Here is a 24,160-nt window from a genome sequence, read left to right as displayed (position 1 = left end):
ATTATATAGTTGATTTATCAATCGTAATGTAGAAGACAACATCATGAAGATGCATGCACAAATTGTGACAGAGAATGCTATCAGTAACTTCATTTAAGTTAATGCGGTACTTAATCAATAAAAATACACCTGATTATAGAAACTATTATTTGCTTCAAGAGAGAATATGAAACGCCGTCAGTGACAAACACATACTCATAACATCAAATAATGATTAATCTAACATATATAATACAAACAATAAATTCAAAAAAACAATACTTGATTTTATAGCGTGTAATCTATAATATGGAATAGAACCTTACCGATTTTGATAAGAAAGTTATTTGAGAAAACTTCCGAATATCTTTTCTGGAGCTTATATTCAATAATGGAGTTGAAAAGTATATTAAATGGAGTTAATACAGATGTTACATTTACACTGGTTGGTTGAAATTAAATTTTGTAAAACTTATACTTTACCCCCTTTTACATTGAAACATCGCAATTTTTAGACATCAATAACCACTGTTTGAATATAAATTTATATTGGTAAATACGAAAAACATATCTATTAATTTAATATATTTATATATTTATATTTATATAATTAAAAATAGTTTTCAAATCCCGATATTAAAGATTATTATAAGTTAAATAAATAAACAATTACAAGTTAATAGATAAATATCTTATTTTCAACAATCCCAATACAATCTCACCTCTTCTTCTCCGGCGAAAAAACTCTACAATTTCTTCTTCCTCAGACTTGACGATCAGAAGTTTGAAGTTTTAGATCAGGTTTTTTTTTTGTTCTCTTGTGTATTTTATAGGTATGCTTTAACATATTCCTTTCAGTTTCCTCATTTCAAATTATATAAACATCAAAATCATAATCTACAGATGTTAAAATAGATAAACCTATATGAACTTATTTTCTATATTTTATAATAAGATTTATATCAACCTATTTAGTTACATTTTGATTCATTCCATTTAAGTACACAGTGTTAGATTCATATTGTTGGTTGTAGGGACCATATTGAAATACACAACATATAAGTTTGATCATAGACAGTGTTGGATATTTTTTTATACCTTAAATAGAATGCTTTTCAGATACAATTGATTTTATATTATAGTATTTAACTGTTATTGTATTTTTTTACTTTCAGATGGAGTTTATGATAATTATCAACGTCTCTCAATTGGCAGACCTAAATGAGAGATTGATAAGCTATATTCTTAGAACAAATTAGCTCAAATCACAATTGTATGCTAAAAACTGTATTTATATAATTAAAGATATATTAAATATTGTGTATTTTATATACATAGATACTTCCAAAGATAATGGCTAACCAATTACCAAGAAAGTGTGAAGTGATAAAGTTGGTTGATTATACGGGTTTTAAGTATAAGATTGCAGTACAGAGCATCGGTGATAAAAGTAAGAGGATAAACGGGCCAGAATGGACCCGGTTCGTTGAAACTTATAAAAATAACAACATAGACAAGCTATATTTAAAAAAATTGAAGCAAGCAAAATTTGAGATAAATGTTTTGGACAATGAGGGATTGGAGATTAGAAAAGATGGATCGAACAGAGATTATGTTTATGGATGCTTGATACAGGCTGAAGAAGAAACATACTGCAAGCAGGTTAAAAATTCCTACTTATTTTTATATATTGCCAGTGTATCTTTTGAACTGTTACCAAAACTTCTAATTTATATTTTGTATCCTATATAAAATCTAATATGACATTTCTAAAATTTATGAAAATTATAGCATTTACCACACGATTTGCTGAAGCTGTTGTCGTAAAGGAGATTAAAAATTGATAACTTGGTTGCCAAAGTACATGGACCAAAGCAGAGTAGTAAAGTTGATGTCCATTATGTTTTCTCTCCTGAAAATAAAAAGGGATTAGCTGCTGGTTTTATGGGACCAGGATGGACAACTTTTTGCTTCGAAAATGATATTGAGGAAAGCTGCCAACTGCTGTTTCAATGGATGGGAAGTACTCCTGAAGACGACTTTAACTTTACTGTGAAGGTTTTTAACAAAGACGGGATTGTACTTCACGGAGAGACAAAACATCACTGCAGCCGTACCAATCACCAACACCGCAAAAGGCGTCCACATTATAAAAAACAGTTTGAATACCATGTTCTATAGACACACAGCTTGGTATTTACATTTCCACTTTTAATATAGTTGATTTTACTTATAATCTTGGATCTACCTGTTATTACTTAAAGTATATTCTATTTTGAATGAATAACTAAAGAAAAATTTTTCCTTTACAGGCAATACCGAGGAACTTTGTTCGAGAACACTAGCTAAATGATTACCGTAAAGCTGTGCTGTCATTTGGTCATGTGAAGTTTTTGGTACAGCTGGTTGTTAGGAGAGATCCTAGAACACCTGACGACAACAACCATCTAGTGATGCATACAGACTGGCAGCGTATCATGGATGAAACGGGAATATCTGTGGGGAAAAAGCTGAGGTTTGAGATAGTCGAAGAAAAAAGTGTAAGAGGAGATAAAATACACTTTGAAGTTTGTTGACATGATCTTTGAACACCTTTTCATCCTTGTATAATTTATGTTTTAGTTGACATGTTTGATGGACAAATTTCTTGTTTGGAAACTAACTTAGGAATGAAGTTATCTAATCTTAGTATATACTTTCAAAACTGTGGTTTTACCTTTTTATATTTTTTAAGTAAAAATTACTATATATTGCATCTAAACATTACTATTTTCAATTACATTTCCCGGTCACTCAACAAAAAGAAATATAACACTCAAAATTAATAAAATAGTATACAAATTGGAATTATAAATAACAGTGTTTTAAAAACTGCTCCTACCAAAGGGACAAACTCAACATTTGTTTCGCTAAACTTTGCAAACCAAAACGTCTGTTGAAGACAACCACTGTTAAAAGAAAAGTCTGTTACTTAAACGAAACAACCTCAGCACATGAGGCAAACAAACTCTGCTGATGAACCGAAAGGTCTGTTAACACAAAGACTGCTGAAGCAAAAGTCTGCTAAAGAGAAGCTCTGCTGATGAAGCAAAATGTATAATGAACCTAAGTTCTGTTGTGCACCAACAGATATTAGACAATTCAACAAAAGATCTATAATATAAGATCTTTAACAGATGATAATCAACAGCTCATAAGGTCTGTTGAAGCATGCTATAACAGTGCTTAGCCTTTAACAGATCTTTAACAGTGCTTAAGGGTTAACAGATGTTAGCACGTTATAGCACACTATAACCTCTGCTGATGAAGCAAAATGTATGATGAACCTAAGTTCTGCTATGCACCAACAGATATTACACAATTGAATAAAAGATTTATAATATAAGATGTTTAACGGATGATGATCAACAACTCATATAGTCTGTTGAATCACCCTTTAACAGTGCTTAACCTTTAACAGATCTTTAACACTGCTTAGGGGTTAACAGATGTTAGCACACTATAACAGTGCTTAGCCTCTAACAGATGTTAATGTATCTCAGACCCCAACAGTTTTCCGACTAAACAATTGATTAAATTTTCATTCATCAATCTTACAATAATATACAACCCTACTACTTATCCAGTCCATCAATATCACCAAACATGTATAATAAAGGTTAACCTTACTTGATATTCAACCAATAGACATTACATAACATATTCATCATTGTAGCCATTACAAACAAAACTTTTAACCACAGTTTGTTAAAACAACAGTTAACAAACATAAATAAAAACCACAAGGATTCTTAAAAAATAAGTGGTTTCTACTTATCTCTCATAACAATTGTTTTTTCATAAGCATCTAATAGTTAACCTTAGTCAGCTTCTTCCGGGTTCTTCTCACATTAGTGGATAGCTCACCAACGTTGGCAACATCAGTATCTTGAGCCATCCGCTTTCCATTCAGACTTGATCCAGAATCCTTTTCAACTTCAACGACTGAAGAGTCTGCCGTAACAGAGACAACATCCTTCCAACAGATCACAAAACAACTATTGATCTCATTTAATAAAATAATGAACTCTTTTTAAACGTACTAAACATACTTTAAAAATAAATACTCACCCTTGAAGTTCGTTCAGCAGACATCTGAGAAGAGTCTGAAAGGTTAACGTCTTTAACGTCAGCTACCTCTTGAGTAACCTAAAGGATCATAATATATGATATCATATAAAAAAGTACACAATCCAGTGTTTAAAACTCAAAAGAAAAATAAATAGATTGAACGCGTAATTTTATATGCTACCTCATCAGTATTTTCATCACCATTACCATCTCCACCAACCAACTCAGCAATTATTACTGGATCCTCAGTTGTTTTTTGCACAGTATAAACACGATAGTCATTTTTAAGATTGAACTCTGAAATATCAATCTTAAAAGCACCCTTCTTATCAATCAATCGAAATGTCTCATGAGGGAATCCAGTATCATTGGCCTTAACCTGTGTCGCTCTTATGTCACTCGCCGCTAATCCAAGAAGCTTCTGAACATCTCTATCAAACATAACAAAAGAAATACTACCACTCTCATCCTGCACCAGCACTTGCACCTGAAATATACACAACTAACTAAGTAAACTGCAAAACTATATTCAAATATGAGTCTTAGAATGTTACTTATATAAATATAACTCTAAATAATCATCATTGCTTACTTTGTGGTGATCGATGTACATTCAGTATGACATCTGATACAAACCAAAGAAGTCGCAGGCAATCGAAGAATATCATCTGAAACATTCTCAACATTCTGCAAGTATTCACTTTTACCCATCACCTTCTTGAAACACTTACGACAGGAAACATAAAACTAACCATACTCTTCTTGCACAATCTTAATTGTCGCAACCACAACACAAGACATTTCCTGTAAAAACACAACACTTCATGTAAAAACACGCAGGTGACAAACCAAAAAAACAACCAAACTATATACAAAGAAGTGAAACCTCTTCTATCTCGCTAATCTCATCAACATGTTTCTTCACACCTTCAGTTACAAATTCTTTATGTAATGGAAAAATACTCTGAGACGATAGTATCGTCTGAGAAGTAGAACTACTCCCTTGTCCAAACTTCAATATATGCCTTTTGAATACCACAAATGATTAGAATTAGTATACAAATGACATGAAACCAAGTATTTGACTTTACCATCTATATATAATAGAAATTATATTAACAATTACCTCCTCCTTAGCTCATCAACTTCATCAATTTCTTGATTCAGAAAAATTCGTGTTGCAAACTTGTCACTTTGAACAGTATATTCACCTACACGGAAAAGTATATAGATATTTAATGTATACCTGTCTTTATATTGCCAGAAATAAACAGTATAGTTATGATTTGCAGAAAGTAACAAAAATACCTTTCCATTCCTTACACTTTCCATGCTGTATAACAGCCATCACATGCTCATGAGGTGGGACTTTAGAAATGAAGTCCTTAATCTGCAGAGCATAATCATTCCACATAGTACACCACAAAACCTTACCACTACATGAAAAAAATATTCATATCAAAACAACATTGAATGAATAAAAACAGAAAATAAATCAGGAAAACTATAACATTTTTATTAAAGTAGCAAATGGTTTCAATTTCAGTACTATATTCACTAAGAATAAACTGTAGACCTCATTTATTATCATGATTCAGCATTACATACAAACAATATAAACCTCATTTATTACCATTACATGATCCAACATTAAATACAAACATTCTTCATCTTATTTATTAACATCATTAAATGCATTTTGTGATCACTACATGACTGAACATATAAACAACAACTTACTCCAAATCTTCAATATCGAAATTCATCTTCTTAGTCTCCTTTGGAGGTCGATCAAAGCTTTCAAGATCTCCACAAGAAATCACAGATCCAGCAACATCTACATGATCATATTATAGAAGAATATAAGTAAAAATCTCTAATATTATACAAGCAAGACATGATTACAAAAATATACATTACCAACACTCAAAGCGTTTAACGCCTCTCCTTGAAGAATATCTTCATAAGCTCTGAAATTGAAACCATATACAACACCTTGCCAATCTCTCACACGAGTAACAATTGTGCATCTATAAAAGTTGATTTTATAAGGATGCACTACTACTTTATATAAATCTTTATTCTCACCAACACCAAACTTCGAAAGAATCACAACAGCATCTTCTTGCAGCTGCCCATCAAAAACAGGTATCAGATGACTCTTAATACCTCCTTGAATCTTAGCACCCTGAAGAACATTTAAAAAAATTATGTTTTTAGCATACAACACTACATTTTCTAAAATAAAACAGAAAAACAGAGATATAAATTACCTTCTCATCAATGAAGATGATCTCCATTTTGTAACCCTGATTCCATTTTCGTATAATTCTCGCCTTCATGTTCCACATATCCTTAGCAGGATTCAAATCGTTAACAAAACTAAGATTATTACTGTCAACTGATATTGACATGCTTCTAATTCGGAATTCGGGTTGTGATTAAATTTCAAATATCAAAATCAGAGAAGATGAAAGCGTGATGAAATATGAAGAGGGAAATGAGAAGAAAAGCCTTATATAAGAAAGATGATTGATAGGAGTTTGAATCTGAGTGACATGCATTAATTGCTAATTACTTATTCCCATGCATATTTAAATTTGAATTTCCCGGTAATTAGCATTAAACATCTGCTGATCTAAAAGTATTACGGAAGATAACAACACCTGCTGCTGCTAAGTATACATTTGCCAAAGTAACCAGCTGCTACTTTCTCGTAGATGGGCAGTGGTTGCCCTTTAGAATTAGAATGTGGGTCAGACCTTGAAAATTTGAAAATACACAAGGCAGTGGTTTGATGTGGGCCAACTTTGAATTTTAAAGTTTTTTAATATTAGACTTTATGATGTAATAATGAGATAAGAAAAGCCTTGTTGGACACCCTCTCCTGCTGACACATCAGCTTTTCTTATATCACTTGAATTTCTCCTTTTATAAAAAGTACAGATGGGTTATGAGTTATAATTCCAAGTATAATATAATTAGCTGCGGCAGACGATCTGTGGCAGAAATTGTTTTTACGTTCTTTAAATTCTATCTATCTGCTTCGATAAATGAAAAGAAAATAATAAGTTTTATAAGTTGAGCCGCTGAGGACATATATCTAAATTTGCGGTGCCTGTTTATTCTCCAATTTTGTGTATTTTTTATCATGGTTATTCAAAACTATAGTCAACTAGATTTCAACCATGCGCGCGTTGCGGCGCGCTAATCCGAATCACTCTACAAACTTTGTTAGAAAGAGGGGTAGATGTGGCACTTTCGACTCACTTTCCTTCGAGTGGTTTGATTCAGGTTATCATATATATAATTTGTCAAACTGGTAAAACAAAAAAAAATCAACAAATAAGTATGTTATTAATTCATAAAACCTTTACCATAAATTCTTACAACCCATACTATAAAAAGACATCAGGTTCATAAAACGCATGTGTCATATGACTAACCAAAAGCTATCCGGGTCATGCGCCATGCGTATTAACAGATTTGGCCCATATCTAGTCAAGAACACAAATAAATAAAATTCAAATTAATTAGAATAACACTATCATTGTAATTCAAATTAATTAAAAACACTATCATTGTAATAATATAGTTTCTTTATCATATTTAGTAACTAACACACCAAATGTTTAGCAGTTAGCCCACTTAACCCCATCCATTTGAACCTAAACTAATAAAGTACACGTTTGACCTGTTTGCCACTTAAGGGCACACTTAGGGTAATTGGTCATTGACTCATTTCCATTATACTATGTAACTATATTGTATAGCTATCCAATAAGTGACTTAATTCTTGAGAGAACTAAACTTACATCTAACTCGGAAGCTTTTCTTTAAGTAATTCCATGAATCCCCCTTACATCTCCAGCTGAATGCTTTTCCCGAACTCCTACAAGATGCACAGATGTAAATGCAAGTAATAAAAAATATATAAAAATATTACTTTGAGAATACCTAGAAAAGCAAAACGTATATATACAAAGGGTATATCTTTGGATGCGATGTGTAAGGATCATATTCTTTCTCTATAGTAATTGGATTTAGGGAAATATACGTTGAAAGATGACCATTGTATTTAAATATCACATGATCGTTTTCAGAAAACTTCCAAATACCCCTAACACTCGAGGATGAAGTGGGAAGAACTGAAGAAGTTGGTTATTGAACAATTTTGTGCAACCCATGAGTTGGATAAATTGGAGAACTGATTTACCTCAAGGTAGGAAACCAATTGGCTGTAAATGGATTTACAAAGCAAAGTATAAATTTCCAGCCCATTTTCTTTTAAGCTAGCTTTTTAACCTTTAGTAATTAAAACATAATCCACAGTGACCAATCATAAGTAAAAAGGTCCAGTTTGCCACCATATCTCATATAAAGGAAGTAATTGGTGATACCTGTTCAACATTGGTATAAAAAGGTCTAGTTTGTCTCTTCTGGAACGTCCGATATATCATGCGCTAACAAATGGCGAGCACGTTCACGTGTCTTATATAACTTATCCCTTACATCACCAAGAATTACACGATAAGGTTCCGTGGGTGGAACCTGTTTCCAGAACTCTAAAGAAGCAAGAAAAAACTAAAATATTATTTCGTGTTCTAAAAATCATCATATAGTAGTAGATACAAAAGATTAATAAATTTGGTACCTACGTAGTGCTTCACATCTCTCGTTGCTGTTCTAAAGAGTTCTTCTGCTCGAACACGTAGTTCATCGGTACAACACCTCATGGACATCTAAGAAACACAATGATTAAGATCAGCAGTCGTTAATCACAATGAGAAGATGCATCAATTTAAGAAACAAATGTATTCAAATACCTCAAAACATGAGATCCTCTATCTGGGAAAAGAACATGTTTGCAGCTGGTGGTTGATCACTGGGTGGTTGTTTTGGTTTTAAATCTTTTAAGGACGGGAGTACCGCTTCCATCAGCATCTAAAAGAGTTTAGAAAATAAGCATTCATAGATATAGTTTTAGTAATTATATTTTATACACTAATACTTTATGAAAAAAAAACCAAGAAAAGGAACCAAACAAAAATGTCTCTAACTTAACCCAGCCTGTTTTGACCCGACCCTTATTGACAAAAAGCTAACCCTTTTCTTCTTTCTCAATATTAAATGGGCAACCTTCATTGTGTTGAAGCGGGTACTTGAGACATTCATGATCATCTGCTGATATTAGAATCTTTTTATTGAAAAGCTATTGCATCTCTAACAGAGCAATATTTACACATATAATGAAACCTCAGGCTAAAGCCCTTATGAGAATCACCTTATCGGCCAGCGTATACATCAAAATGACCCATGAACATATAGGTACACAAAATAACATATCAGATTCTGTTAGCTACTAAGTTGTGTCTAGACTCTTCGTATGAGTGATTTTAGAAACCGGATAATACACGTCGAGATCAAGGCGATCTAGTATCTCTCGGGTACCCTATAGTTATGAAGAATGGCCCTCTATGACTTCTGTAACATCAACTTGCAGCCACAACACAGAATATTGGTTTATACATCAGACGAAATCTATTCTTTGTTTGTACGCGGAATATTCAAGGGACCCATTAATACCCTGCTAACTAATAGGATTCGTAAGAATCTAGATTCGAACATGAGGTCTGCTAGAGGAACTTAGGCTGTCAGGCTTTAACCACTATGCCACCCCCTTGAAGGTTGATCAGGCCAAACTTTATACATGAAAATGGGTAATAATGAGATACAGAACTCACATTCTCGACTCAGGAACATCCACGAGTTCAATTCGAGTTAATCCTTGACTAAGGAGACCATGGTTGACTATAAAAAACTATCTAGCAAACTATAACATACCATTAATAAAATATGATGTCTACGGTGTACCTGGCTCGAAAGGCCATTCAAACCGTTCAATCGGTTGTGCAATAAGCGTTGATCAATCTTCTGAAACAGCCTGCACAAGAGTACATCATGCCTACTATAACTGATTTGTAATGCAGAGTTTAAATTACAGAACATGCTCCATACCTTCCTAACAGCTACCTTTTTTCGTCTTTTATAGCAACCGGTGCTCCAAGAAGAACAACTCTTTCCACAAAAATCCAACTATAATTGAAAGAAAAGATGCAGATTAGTATCTCTAAATATACTAAAAGTCCAGTACCCTCTAAACGACACCGAGAATGGGTGCCAATTAGCATGGCCAAATTCGGCCAAATTCTCAAGATCTACGGACCGTTTGTCTGAATGGGTACATTTTTTTGTTGTCTCCATGTTAGTAAACCGTTTGACTCTTATAAGCACAGGTAATATTACTAAGTTGGTATTGATTCAATTTATGAGTCCATAATTTTAATGAATCGATACTCTCCTTGAATTTGGTGGAGACCATGACAAGTAATATCCAGGCAATTATAAATAAGAAATCATACATGTATTCTTCAAAGTCTGCTGGTATGGATCAGTTGCTACTGGTTGGAACAATTTGTACCGACACAGAACCTCTACCCGACAAAAAGTGTGTGCTTTTGCGCCCTTTTAGACCTTGTTGCCTTGGTGCACTTCCCGCTTTCTAAAATCAGAATCAAACCATCTAACAGCTGAGCAACAGTCACATAGTAACAATGGTGATAAAAATACTTTGTTAAGATAAAATCATCTATTCCACAACAAATTGATACGACTTAGGTTGAAACGGACTCTACAAATGAGACCCAGAAATAAAAATACAGTATTTCTGTCCACGAAGATATCAAAAGTCAAAACCCAATTCTACAAACCATTGAGCAAAACCCCAACAAAAATTAATCTTAATATAACCTTATTAACATTCCAGATATAATTAAAAATGCACGAAAACAACAAATTATCAAGTAACATTCAAATTTCAAGCAGATTATGCTAAATGAAGCTCCGGTTAAATCAAATCGTTCAAATGTAAATTGGGGAAAATGTGTGGATCATTACCTAGCTGCAAAATTGCAAGAATTTGAGCAACACCAACTATCAAATTGTGTGAGTGATGTTGTAATTAGAAAGATATATACACAAACGCCATGAAAATCGACTTGATGACGATCGGAGATTGGCTGATCAGTGGCTATTTATTCAACAACTTCATATAAGAGGTGGGTTATGGTGTAGTGACGACGCCGGAGATGGCGCGCCGCCGTGGTTCCGTCGCATGTCCCTGGCGACCCGGCCTTTCTCTCTTTGCTTTCATCTCTCTCTCTCTCTCTCTCTCTCTAATGTGATACCGATGAGGGTTTTGTGACGCCAAGGTAGGATACGTGTCAAAATGGAAGCCCAATATGTGGAGGAAGGAAGGACACGCGGCTCTTACAAAAAGTTTACAACCTTGTGCACATAACGTACAAACCACAACAGCACAAAAAACAAAATAAGCAAAAAATACAACTTGCATATGCATAAACCTGATGTAAATTAGAGTATATATAAATTATAATTTGTGCCCATTTGTTTATATTTCCTGCATCTTTTTATCCTTCCTGCATTGACTACTACCACCACTCACAATCGTCACCCATCGTCGATTTTATTCTTTCTTTTTTTTTCTGCCCACTAAACACTACAAGGTAATGATTCATTTCATTCCCATACGGTAACCAAACAAGACCATGGAAAGAAATAATCTATTTCATTCCTTTGTCCATTCTATTACCTCGTCCATTCCATTCTCCCATCCATTTCATTACCTCATACCAAACAGAAAAAGTTGGATAAAAGATAGGGTAACCAATGTTGAAGCGCACATCAATTATGTCTTAGTAACTAGCCAGATCAACAACACTTATGAAGCCAAAACATAACATCAAGCATTTCTCGATTAGGCCATAGAACTAATAAATTATATAATAACATATAAGGTTATGAGCTAAAACAAGAAAGTCGATGCCACAACAAATTTGCATTGGTAACATTCAATCTTCTTTTCAAAAAAAAGTTTGTATATAAGGACATCCCAAAAGTGTCACTAAAGGTCAAAAGTACTCAAAGAAAAGAATGGGTAAAAGTGTATCATCCATCAGGAACGACCTGTCGCCATGGCAAACTAGAAAATTAATAAGAACGGATCTGGACCTTTATGATACATCTTGTTTTTTCAAAAGAAATGTTAGTAAAACCAAAAATTAGAAAAAAATATAATAATAATAATAATAATATGCTACATGACTTGAAGACTTGTCAACGTTTTCTTCAGCTGGTCAATTCTAGCGTTTTTTACGGGGGATGGGTAGGGTAGGGTTGTTGGGGGGCCACCCAAACCACCATCGACCATCGTGAATCACCGATCAAATCATTCAATTTTCATGTATATTATCTTTATTGTGAACAAATATAATAAGCTATTACAATAAACATTATTATTTCTAGTTACATATCCAACCTAATTACTTAAAACTAAAACAGCTCATCACATCAAAAGTAACTTTGTTAAATATTATATGCATCAAATTTAAAGGAATAATCTTCTAAATTACTTTTTAACAACAGTTAAGTTATTCTTAGAATATAATATTTATAACTGTTTTAACATACTTGTTATCAAAAAAAATTATATATTAAACGAAAAATGTTTATAATCGATTCACCTCCGTAGTGGCGGAACTAGAACATTAACTCATGGGTATAAAAAAAAATCACCGTGCAATCGTACAATATTAAAAAAGACGATAAATAAATAAAGTAAAACAAATACCTAATAGATTTGTCATCTTCTTTTTTCATAGCTTGAAATCGTTCCATCACATCGTCCTCTTTTACTTCACGTAAAAAATCTTTTCGACCGCACAAACTATAGCGTTGTCCAAAAATTCCGGACGCATTCGATTGCGTAAATCCATCTTGACAAGCTTCAATTTCGAAAAACATCTTTCAACGGTTGCGGTTGCAACCGTTAAAAGCAAAGCTAGCTTCACTACCCGATAAACTGAAGGACAAGAACTATGCGTTCCCGTTTCAACCATAACACGTGCAGGATCACTTATTCCATTCAAGTTTGCAAATTTATAATCATCGCTTATAGTGTGATGAAATGGGCAATTGTGATTTGGGCTTATTATTTTCAATTGATTGGTATCCTCGTAGTTGTGCCGTGTCGTGTCGTGCATTAAAACTTCAGGGCAATTGGGCAATTATTTACAATCTTTTATTATCTTGGGCTAACATATTGGGTAATAGGGCTTATTATTTACAATCTTCAATTGATTTGAGCTAACATATTGGGCAGTTGGGATTTGGGCTTATTATTTTCAATTGATTTGGGCTTACAGACTTTTTTTAGGGGTGTCATCGTAGTTGTTCAGGGGTATCTTTGGTATAAAAACCGAAAAAAATAATTTTTTTAACACTACTGATAAAAAGTTGAGCCGTAGCCCGTGCTACGGCACCGTATATATAAGGTCCGCCCCTGCTGACCTCCGTCTTAACTTGTACTTTATAAACATACTATTTTGATATTTGAGCGATTCAATTACCCCATCTCTTTGTCACCTTTGATGAATACTTATAAGCTAATTTACGTTCTTTCAATCAAGTTGTTTTCTTCTCCCATAATGATCATTAAATTTGGTTAGTATGATCATTAGATAAGATATGTTGTCATGTTTTTTCTTATTTTATGATTACTTAACATGTAATATAGAGTTATATTGTATAGTATAATACACACATTATAATGATTGCTATAGATGTATGTGAAAGTGTGGAGGAATGACCCGGCTCAGTTATCTCGGGTCTGGTAAACCATCAATAACGAAGTTATGAAAAATATTCCCATGCAAATAGAATGTTCATATGATGTCCGAGAAGATAGGAGATGCTGTGTAACCCACTCTCCAATTTAAGGGGAAACCCTAATTCTCCAGAAACTATAAATAAACGATGAAATCACAAGGTAACATTATTCGATCTCTCTCTCAAACACTTTATCTTCCATCTACGAGTACTTATTCTTACGCCGGATGGTGGTGTTACAGGAATAACCCCATTTCTGTAACGAGTCTTAACGATGTTCTGTTTTGCAAATCAATGTGCAGGCCATTTACAATCGAGTCACGTGATATAGCGACGTATAACCCAACAACGTTTATACGGAAACAAAAATAAGGAAATTTTACTATTGTTATCATAAGAGTACAAAGACATGCGTGTTGAGAGGTATAAACAAAGAAGAAATACATGGTTTAGATCAAAAGGACGTACCTGCTAAAAGTCCCTTGTAGTTATAGTCCCCCTTAATTGTGTTGTTTTAAATTTTGACCCCACACTATGTTTTAACACATTTGTGGTCCTTAGTGTTTCTTAGTTGGTAGATTCGCCGGTAATTAATCTTGTTGCATTTTGTCTTCGCCTACCATGTGTAGATTGGGCCTCAAAACACTTTATTATAACAATTTAACAGCTTTTAATAACCTCAATTATAACTCATAGTCTGTCTTTAATGTATACACCATGTTGACTATTTGGGGAAATCTTTAAAGCCTAATGGTTGTATTTATGAGCATCTTTGATAAAGATTTGTGTTCGTTGGTAAGGCCTACGTGGCCCATCTTTCATAGGAACCCCTCGTTGGGATGTGAGAGTCTTCATGGATCCATGATGGGATCCCTTTCGAGGTAAAAAAAGAGAAGAAGAGATGATGAGGGATGCCCGAAAATGTAGAAAGAGAGAAAAGAGAAAGCGGAATAGGTCGTTGATGGGTATTTGTTTGGGTGCACTAAAACGTACCCTCACCTTGTTGGAAATTTGTGAAAATGACATTTTTTCACAAATATAGGAAAATGATTTTTTTTTTATATTTTGGACTAGAAATAAATATAAGAAAATGAGCGGGCTTTATATATTTATTTGTGGGTTTGTGTTCTATGTTGGAAGAGCTTCGCAACGAATTAAACCACGTCCAAAACAGAGCTAAGATTAATGAGATATCGATGCTCAAAGTTTGGTGTTTGAAACTTGAATGCTGAAAAAGTGGGAAAGTGGCATCTTGTCCCACATAGGAGGAGAGATGAAACTTAAAGGGGTATTTAAGTGGAAACTCTCTATCCTTATTGTTTCATGGAAGCACATACTAAGTGTACTCACGAAGGGTGCGAACCCTAACACGTGCACGCGCGCGCAGCGTGGGCGGTGAGGCACAATGTGGCGCTTTGATGACGCACTTTACACTTCGCACGCTCGCATCGCCGCCTTTGTATTTTTGACCGCGTGCGCGTGGTGGAGCACAAGTGCTGCAAGGACCAGATAATGACGTGGCATGCAGACGCATGGGTACGAGGCGCATGACCCTGGTGGGTCCGTGCGCAGTGGCGCATGACGTGGCAGTCTAACACGTCCGCGCGCGAGAACACATGGCAGGTAGGCGCGCGGTTGCGCGCATGGAGCATGAGCACTGATGTGACGTGCGCGGCGCACCAAAGTGAGCCAATACGGCGCAACTGTATTGTGTGCTCGTATAGGTTCACTGGTGACGTGGCACACGCGCATGGATTTGAGCCAGTGTGGCGCACGCGCGCAAGGGCACGCGTACACCAGAGTGTCTTGCGCGCGCGCACGCGTAGAATCTTCCAGCAGTTAATGCTAGTGCAGTTACACTTCAGCATTTGAAACTGACGAGTCAATGCTTTTGACTGAGAATTAAATGACGAATTAAAGTGCATTGAAGGCGTTTAATGCAGTTTAATTCTCCCATTTAATTCTTTTTTCAGTTTGGAGTTCAGAGCTGCTGTATAAATAGGGAGGTTCCTGCAGCAGAAGCAAGATACCGAATATACACTGCTCTTACAATCTTCTATCTGAATCTTCTTCTTCTTCAAGCAGCAAGGTATACCTTCGGGTTGGAGTCAAGACCGGCAAGGCAACTGCTTCGGGCTGTTGTATTCTGGAAACAAACGTGTTCTCCTGGGAGACACGAAATTTGTTTTAAGGGACCCGTGTCTAACACGATCCTCAGCCAAGAACAGTTTTTCTTGATTTAATTCTGTTCTTATTTTCTTTTTCAGTTGTAATTGTAATTTATTTTTCAGTTTCATTCTGTATTAGTTCTATATTTCAAGTTAATAAAGGTTTATTTATTTTGCACGAACAGACACATCTCTCACAATTAAAAGATTTCCTCTCACACAGGGATGGGTTTATACACACCTATCTGTTTTTTGTTCTCTTTGTTGGTCTTCGTAATCATATTTTATTTGAAAAAAAATTAGTGTCATTTATCTTTTTAGGAATTTTTGAACTTTTTAATCTTCTGATAATAAATATAGAATAAACAAACAAAAAAGTATATAGCTTATTGCATTATGAAAAATAAACATAAAAATGGTGATAATGCAAAGACGTAAAGATGTTTGTGAAGGATGGACGATTGAAGAGGAAATGTGTTTTCTTAAATGATGAATCTAGAGCTTTTGACATCTCCAAAGGGAGACGCTTGAAGTAGATATTTATAAGCGTCAATAATGGTCAGTCCAACTGGTCGAAGGTGATAAAATTTACCGGTTGATCTCGTTGTCCAAAACAAAAATAAGATATATTTAGGCTCATTATATGCTTAAATTAAACTCTCAAAAGAACCCATTAGACTTTTTCCACGTACTTCGGTCTTACTTCTCCTAGAAGTACCTTTAAATGCAACGCAACGAATTGTTTGTGTTAGTGCACTATGTCTATTGACTTCGTCTTGTATCGAGTCGTGTAATGAGATAGGATAGGATAACCAGTGCACGGGGTTCGAGAAACTGATTTTTTGAGAAAATGGTGGTGATTCCGCTTGAAATGAGCAAGACCATTTCAAGCGAAATCAGAAACTTGTGATTCCACTTGAAACTGCCTTGTCCATTTCAAGCGAAATCTCCACACTATATATAGGTGCACTTGTTACTTCATTTGTAACTTTCGGATCTGAGTAGCGAAGCTCCAGGTTGTAAATCACTATTATCAGAATCAATAGTAGAGACATTTATATTGTATCGAGCATCCGTTTCACTGATTCCGCCTCTGATTCGGTTTATCAACTCTTCTGAACGACTCATTCGGGTCACACAACGATCCTACAAGTGGTATCAGAGCTCAGGAAGAAGAGTTCAGCTCGTTTGCATCAGTTTTCTATCTTCTACACCTTCTTTTTCAATCTGAACAAGATTTCATGGTCGAAATGGATTGAAATTTTCACCGAACATGCAAAACAATATTCTAACAAAGCCTTGACAGTTTGAGACTGTAATACTGATTAAACTTGACAAAAATTGGATAAAAGGTTGATTCCGCTTGAACGAGCATATAGGTTTCGCTTGAAAAATTCAGCTTATTTCGCTTCAAATGGTGATTCCGCTCGAAAATAGCTTTTGATTCCGCTTCAAACCTGCTATTTCACTTGAAATTCAATCAGGTTCTGCTTCAAGTGATATTCCGCTTGAAATCAATATCTGATTTCGCTTGAGTCCTATATTCCACTTGAAGAATAGATCTGATTCCGCTCGAAGTGTTATTCAAGTGATTCCACTTGAAAGTTGGATTCAGTTTGAATTTCTGATTTCGCTCCAACCGTGATTCCGCTTCAACCTGTGTTTCCGCTTGAAATCCTTATTTCGCTTGAAAAGAGGATTTTCGTGTCGAGATCTTTCACGTCAACCGAGTGTCAGTTTGTTTCAGGATATTTGATATTGATTGAACTGATTGTGTTTGTTTGTTTGTTTGTCTCCAGGTTATTCAAGGATTACATCATGGCTGAAGAATTCTACAATACGTTTTTCAACGCATTCACATCTAAATCTTCCGAGATTACAACGGTTTTACCAAAAACCATCACAAAAGCAATCAATGAGAATATCAAGCATGATAACTTCTACGGAACACATTCAAAGCCACCAACTCTGGAAAGCATTGAGGATTATACTTGGTGGAAAGAACGGTTTCTTAACTGGGCGAAAGCGTATGCGCATGAAAGCTGGTTCTGTTTAGAGTTTGGATACGAACGACCAAAGGATGATAAAGGCGAAGAACTTCCATTCAAGAAATTAATCAGAGAGGATAAATCTGAATTTGCCGCCGAACAGAGAATGATTGCTTTGTTCCAGTCGGCAATTAGAAATGATATTTTTGCATTGCTTAATCATGATGGGTCGTCAAAATCTGTTTGGGAAGCTTTACGTGTTAAAGCTGAGGGGGGTAAACAGATTAAAAAGAACAAAATTGCGTTGCTTAAAAAAGAATTTGATCTATTTGATAGTTTAAAAGGAGAGACAGTGAGGCAAATGATTGAGAGATTTTGCCATTTAAAAATTGAACTTGAGAGATTTGAGATTGTGAAAACAAGAGAGGAAATTATTGACAAAGTGATTGAAGCGTTACCACAAGCTGATCAGTGGCAAACGTTTGTTTTTATTCGGAAAAATGATGCTTTGTATGATACAATTTCTCTTGACAAATTGTTTGAAAAGATTGAAACTCATGAGCTTGAATTGCAGAAACAGAACAAGATGAGCAGTTCTTCACATCAACAGAATGTTGGCTTATACTACAAAGGAAGTTTACCTTCGGTGAAAGTTGATAGTTCACCAAAGACAACATTCAGTGGTGAGAGGACAAAAGAGCCACAGAAGAGCTCATCAAGTTATGATCCGGGTTATCATTCATCGGCTTCAAAAGCTAGTTCTGAAGAAGCAGAGGAGATACTATGCAACATTGCTCTTAAGTTGAAAAATTCTCCGGCAATGAGCATCAATGCAGCTAAGCAGCAAATGAGTTTTCTTGCTTCTGTTCTGGAATCGTATGAAGGTCTTGTAGCTGGCAAAATTAGAAACTCAGAGTTAACCAAAGAAGACTACGACCAGATTGATCCGGAAGAGATGGAACTCATTGACATCCGTTGGCGTTTAGCTAGTTGCATCCGCAGAGCTCAGAGATATATGGAAATTACTGGGAAACAATCTCTTGGAGGTTGATGCGTGTGTAGTGTAATATATTTTTAATGTATAATTAAGCCCTTTTTTACACCTTTAGCCAAGTTTTAAATTTATAAAACACGATATTCACTAACACTAAACACACATATGGGCAAGTGCACCCATCGTGGACGTAGTATAGTGTTGGTAAGATACCGAGGTCGTCCAAGGACATAAGAGCTTTTAGTACCGGTTTATCCTCAACGTCTAATCAAATCAAAAAGTTAGAAAAATGTTTTTAAACAAAGAAAATAAAAACTAACTAAATGCTGAAAAATAAAAATAAAATAAAAACAGATAGACAAGATGAATCACTTGGATCCGACTCGTGTATTAGTATAACCTTTGATTATTTTCGCACTTTTGCACTTGTTTAAGAGATTATCTTAGTTATTGTAGTAGGCCCCTCTTTTGAAGGCGACGTTACCCTCAACCCAGTAGTTTGAGTCAGCAAGGATACAATCCTAAAGGGTTGGATTATTGGAAGATAATGAATTAAGTTATTAATGCAAATTGTGGTAGGCCCCGCTTTTGGCGGTGACGTTACCCTCAGCTAAGTAGTCTGAGTCAGCAGGGATACAGTCCTAAATAGCCGGGTTATAGTATTAATAGTAGTTAACTTATGAGGGGGTCAAAGAGTTTGGATCCCCGCCATCCAATACCTATGGGCATTGAAGGAGATCCTACTAAATTTGACCCAGGTCCCTTGCAGGACCTCTAAACGCTGAACAAGGGCAAGACCCTTACCAAACCGTTCCCTTAACCCCCGACCAGGTAGCCAACATACCTCCATATAGACCGTGGAGATATGAACGGTGAAAATCTTTTATTTTATATAGACAGTAAAATAATGCCAAGACACCACGGACAAACGATAAGGAAAGATCACCTTCAACATAAGCAACTAGTTATTAAAGTCATTAATACAAAACCAAATAAAAAGTGCAAAAGATTAAAAATAAAAAGTATTATACTAAACACTTGTCTTCACCAAGTGATGTAAGAGACTTAGGCAAACATGGCCTTGATTGTCAAGAACTCTTACGATCAATCTTGGATCCCGAGACGACTCACACACTCTACGATGGACAATGGATGATGGTGGTGGATGATGGTGTTATGGTGGTGGTGGGTGGTGGATGAAGTGTGAGAGAGGTGGTGTGCCAAGGGATGAGTTGGAATGAAACCAAGCACTCCTATTTATAGGCTGAACAGAAGGCTGGGCACGGCCCCTTGTCCGCTGGACACGCCCCCGTGCCCGTCTGACACTCTCTCTCTTCATTAATTGTAATTCGCAATTACAATTAATGCGCCTGCTGTACTTTCGCCACGCCCCCGTGCTCACTGGACACGACCCCGTGGTGGGCAATAGAAGCTTCTACAGGTTTGTCTTTTCTGCTGCTTCTTGGGCACGGCCCCGTGCTGGCTGAGCACGGGGCGTGTTCAGGCTTCTGTTTTCTCTTCTTTGCTTTGGAGGATGCCGTTGGGGGTTCGGGCAGTCTACTTTTACTCCTTTTCTTGTATTTATGTTAGAATTAGCTGTCTTTTTGCTTCTTTTGTGAATTTGAGCTCATTTCATCCTGAAAATACAAAAGGAAGACAAAAACACTCTTTTTCCAACATTAGTACTTAAAAAGGGTTGGTTTTATGCCTTATTTGATGTAATTTATATGTTGCATTTTACACACATCAAATACCCCCACACTTGAACTTTTGCTTGTCCTCAAGCAAAACTCTTTAAATGTGGCTTACACTCCCAAATGGAATGGGTAGAAGAGAAGGTTTTTGGCTTGTTATAGAGTGTCGTGAATCCAAGATCTTTTTGGGTTTTATTTTTATTTATTTACAATCCTATTCGTTATGATTTATTTAGAACGTTTCATAGGATAAATTACTTATTTGGGCATAACATGCCTTTTTAAAATTCCATTTATATACAAGTTCACATACCTCCCGGGAGAAATCACTCAACACTCGGCCGAAGGTGTATTTTTTTGTGAATCACTCGAGAGCGGCATGGAACTTATGCCTTCCATAGGCTTGCCAAGCAATCAATCCTCCTCCTTTTTAACTTTATACCTTTGTAAATATCAAGAGGACTTTTTGGGTGAAGGGTTTGGCTTGGGCTAAAGGTGGGTGGTTGGGTTAGTGGTTAGTAAAAGGGCGAAAAGCGTAAAAAGCGTCGGTTTTCGTAACACACTTTGTTTTTAGTGACTTTTTATTTTGAAGTATTTCTCCAAACAAGCTTTTGTTTGCATACCTTGTTTGTTTTTAACTTCATCATCATATTTTTTTTTTTCAGTCACATAAAAGAACGAGCTTGCGAAAAACCGAGCTTGTTACTAAAATAAAGGGTGAAAAATAAAAAGGGTTTTTGGTGGGTGAAAAGGGTTTAGGGTAAAGAAACGAAAGGTTTAGGCTCAAAGGGGTTAACTAGGGGGATTTTTTTTGGGTAGGTGGAAAAAAAATGAAAAATAATGGTGTAGAAAGAAAAATGGTTAGTCCTAATGCCTCCATCATTTACTTACTTGGGTTTAAGTTGGTAAGGACCGGGAATGAATCGTCGTGGCAAGTTCTAGAATTGTAAGAACCAAGCGGCTATTCACACAAGAAACGAAAGATGAGCATTTACTCTAAAGATGTAAATTTGTATGCTCAATAAAGGCTCAAAGCTCACTCTTTTGGGAATGGGTTTTTAATGTGATCAAGTATATATAATCAAATTTTAACTAGACTTGTTATGCCGTTTCATAATTTTCTTATGTTGGTTCTTGTTATCACGACGCTCTCGGTTGTAAATTTTATAAAAATATAACCTTATTAATCTTGGGATTCCTAACTTAAACTTTCGACAAGTAAAAAAAAATGAAAATTTTTTGTAAAAAAAAATTTGGGGTGTTTAGCGGTTCCAATAGAGTTTTGTGTAAGGCTTGTTGTTAGGACTTGCAAAATTTCAAAGTGTTAGCTTCCCCCCCACCCACTTAAATTACACATTGTCCTCAATGTGTCCCAAAAATAAATTTTTAGGTTGATTGGATGTGTAATGTGGTGTTAAAAAGCAAAGATTTATGTTACTGGTAGTCTGGACACGACCCCGTGGGGACCGGACACGGCCCCGTGTTCAGGTGCCAGTAACAGAAATTAAAGAAATGAGACAGAAGCCTGGACACGGGGGCGTGTCTGGTGAACACGGCCCGTGTCCAGTTACCTGAACTGGGTGTTTTCCTGCAGGTGGCTCAGCACGGGGCCGTGTTGGTTGAGCACGGCCCGTGTTGAGCCTTCTGTAATGGAGATTTGTATCGGGTTGCTCCGTTCTTCGTGCATGGGGCCATTTTTCTCGTTCCCTTTTTCATCCATTACCACCACGAGTGTGTTTTATTTCTGCAAATTAAAACTAAAGGATTAAACTAAACTAAGGATAGTTCTGCGGAATGCCTCCGTGGTGCGCCACGTTTATAAGGGTGTTTGGCTAGACCCAATGTGAGGTTATATGTTTTCTGAGTGGGATGCTTGGCGTCCCATGTTACACCGTCGGAGAGCAGCATCCAAGCTCGAATCAATAACCTTCATGTAGTTGACCGGGTCGTCGTCCTCTATTCTCTTCCCAACTCCGAATTTTACTTCATCATCCCCATACCTCAAGGTGAGTGTTCCGTCATTCATATCTACCACCGCCTGTGCGGTGGCAAGAAAAGGTCTCCCTAGTATGAGGGGGACCTCGGTGTCTTCCTCCATATCGAGTATGACAAAGTCGGCTGGATAGACGAATCTGCTTACCTTTACCAAGACATTTTCGATGACACCTTGTCGAAATTTGACGGATCGATCAGCGAGTTGTATGCTCATTTTTGTAGGACTCGTGGTTCCCAGGCCGAGTCTTTTAAACATTGATGAGGGCATGAGGTTAATGCTAGCCCCAAGGTCGGCTAGGGCATTACGAACGGGGGACTCCCCTATTGAGCAGGGAATCGTGAAGCTTCCGGGATCGATTTTCTTTTGGGGAAGTTTATTGAGTAAGAGGGCAGAGCATTCTTCGCCTAAATTGACTAATTGCAAATTTTCAATTTTCTTTTTATGCGTGAGGAAGTCCCTCATGAACTTAGAGTATTTGGGCATTTGGGTTAGGACCTCAATAAAAGGAATATTGACATGCAATTGCTTTAATAGACTTTCGAACTTCGCGAATTGCTCATTGGTCTTTTGACGAATTAACCTACCGGGGTACGGAACTCGAGGAGCTTTGGTAGGCTCTGGTGACGGAGGGGAGTTCTTTTTCTGCAGAGGTGTGGGTACCGTTTCTTCTGTTGGCGGCGGCGCTTCTGCAGGCCCTACGGTGCGGTTTCGTAGCGTGATGAGGTGAACTTGCGCTTTTGGGTTTGTTTCGGTATTGCTAGGTAATGCGCCTTGCGGTCTCTCGGCAAAATTTTGAGCTATTTGATTTAATTGTTTTTCTATGTTTTGAATACTAGCTTGTTGATTTCTAAAATTTGATTCTAATTGTAGAAATCTTTCCGAGTTTTTCTTTTCAGTGTCAGAGATGAGGCGAGATACCGTATCTTCAAGCCTTTCTCGTCCACTTTGTTGTTGAGTGAAATTTTGTGACTCATTTATTGGTTGTTGAAAGTTTGTTCGTTGGGTTTGTTGGTTACTACTATTGCCGGGTTCTCTCCAACCAAGGTTTGGGTGGTTTCGCCATCCTTGGTTGTAAGTTCCCGTTGGAGGACCCGACGGCCTAGGTCTATTATCAATGTAGCTTACCAATTCTTGTTGATCGTCTGTTTCTTTCATACAACTCCAATTTTCATGTGACCCACCACACCCTTCCAAGCCATAACCGAGACTGTTTTTGTCATTTCCAATTTTTTTATTTTTGAAGAAAGGGCCTTGATTTGGGCTTGTAAAGAAGTGCTTTCATCGACCTTATGGGCGCCGGGGCAATAGATTTATTGCCTCGGGGGGTGTGCCATTGAAAATTGGTTTGAGCAATTTCCTCAATTTGGTTATATATTTCATGCGGGCGTCGATTACCTAAAAGTCCCCCGGAGCTAGAATCAAGTGTCTGCCTTGTGTGTGGCAACAATCCATTATAGAAAGTGGATACTTGTTGCCATATCGCA

General features: G+C 36.2%; 2 protein-coding genes across 5 annotated transcripts; both read right to left on the bottom strand.

Moving 5' to 3' along the window:
* Window positions 1–3,648: 3,648 nt before the first annotated feature.
* LOC110940897 lies at window positions 3,649–11,338 on the bottom strand. 4 transcript variants are annotated; one of them, XM_035990090.1, is made up of 18 exons: window positions 11,047–11,338; window positions 10,512–10,651; window positions 10,108–10,185; window positions 9,964–10,033; window positions 8,916–9,033; window positions 8,744–8,831; window positions 8,490–8,654; window positions 7,905–7,981; window positions 6,363–7,586; window positions 6,010–6,277; window positions 5,830–5,926; window positions 5,398–5,525; window positions 5,216–5,300; window positions 4,976–5,114; window positions 4,682–4,893; window positions 4,271–4,576; window positions 4,090–4,167; window positions 3,649–4,016 (listed from the first exon to the last, which is right to left on the bottom strand). In XM_035990090.1, the coding sequence occupies exons 9-15, from the start codon at window positions 6,501–6,503 to the stop codon at window positions 4,837–4,839; spliced, it is 915 nt and encodes a 304-aa protein (XP_035845983.1). In that variant the 5' UTR covers window positions 6,504–7,586; window positions 7,905–7,981; window positions 8,490–8,654; window positions 8,744–8,831; window positions 8,916–9,033; window positions 9,964–10,033; window positions 10,108–10,185; window positions 10,512–10,651; window positions 11,047–11,338; the 3' UTR covers window positions 3,649–4,016; window positions 4,090–4,167; window positions 4,271–4,576; window positions 4,682–4,836. The 4 variants fall into 4 exon arrangements, with proteins under 4 accessions (XP_035845983.1, XP_035845982.1, XP_035845984.1 ...); XM_035990089.1 differs by having other exon boundaries at window positions 3,649–3,994; XM_035990091.1 differs by having other exon boundaries at window positions 3,649–3,994; window positions 8,748–8,831.
* On the bottom strand, window positions 3,827–4,800 carry LOC110943367. The gene is made up of 4 exons (XM_022185119.1): window positions 4,726–4,800; window positions 4,271–4,576; window positions 4,090–4,167; window positions 3,827–3,994 (listed from the first exon to the last, which is right to left on the bottom strand). The coding sequence occupies exons 1-4, from the start codon at window positions 4,798–4,800 to the stop codon at window positions 3,827–3,829; spliced, it is 627 nt and encodes a 208-aa protein (XP_022040811.1).
* Window positions 11,339–24,160: the final 12,822 nt, after the last annotated feature.

Source organism: Helianthus annuus, chromosome 5, assembly GCF_002127325.2.
Source record: "Helianthus annuus cultivar XRQ/B chromosome 5, HanXRQr2.0-SUNRISE, whole genome shotgun sequence".
In the NCBI taxonomy this organism is placed as follows: domain Eukaryota; kingdom Viridiplantae; phylum Streptophyta; class Magnoliopsida; order Asterales; family Asteraceae; genus Helianthus; species Helianthus annuus.
This window is presented reverse-complemented; position numbering and strand designations above follow the sequence as displayed.

What these genes read in the sequence shown, in the direction of transcription:
- LOC110943367 (XM_022185119.1), bottom strand. Translation starts at nt 4,800, where the DNA reads ATGGGTAAAAGTGAATACTTGCAGAATGTTGAGAATGTTTCAGATGAT. An exon ending in GTGATGAAAATACTGATGAG is followed by an intron (nt 4,168 to 4,270) that starts GTAGCATATAAA and finishes ATGATCCTTTAG; the next exon opens with GTTACTCAAGAGGTAGCTGA. An exon ending in CTGCTGAACGAACTTCAAGG is followed by an intron (nt 3,995 to 4,089) that starts GTGAGTATTTAT and finishes ATCTGTTGGAAG; the next exon opens with GATGTTGTCTCTGTTACGGC.
- LOC110940897 (XM_035990090.1), bottom strand. Translation starts at nt 6,503, where the DNA reads ATGTCAATATCAGTTGACAGTAATAATCTTAGTTTTGTTAACGATTTG. An exon ending in TCATCTTCATTGATGAGAAG is followed by an intron (nt 6,278 to 6,362) that starts GTAATTTATATC and finishes AATGTTCTTCAG; the next exon opens with GGTGCTAAGATTCAAGGAGG. An exon ending in GTTGATGAGCTAAGGAGGAG is followed by an intron (nt 5,115 to 5,215) that starts GTAATTGTTAAT and finishes GGTATTCAAAAG; the next exon opens with GCATATATTGAAGTTTGGAC.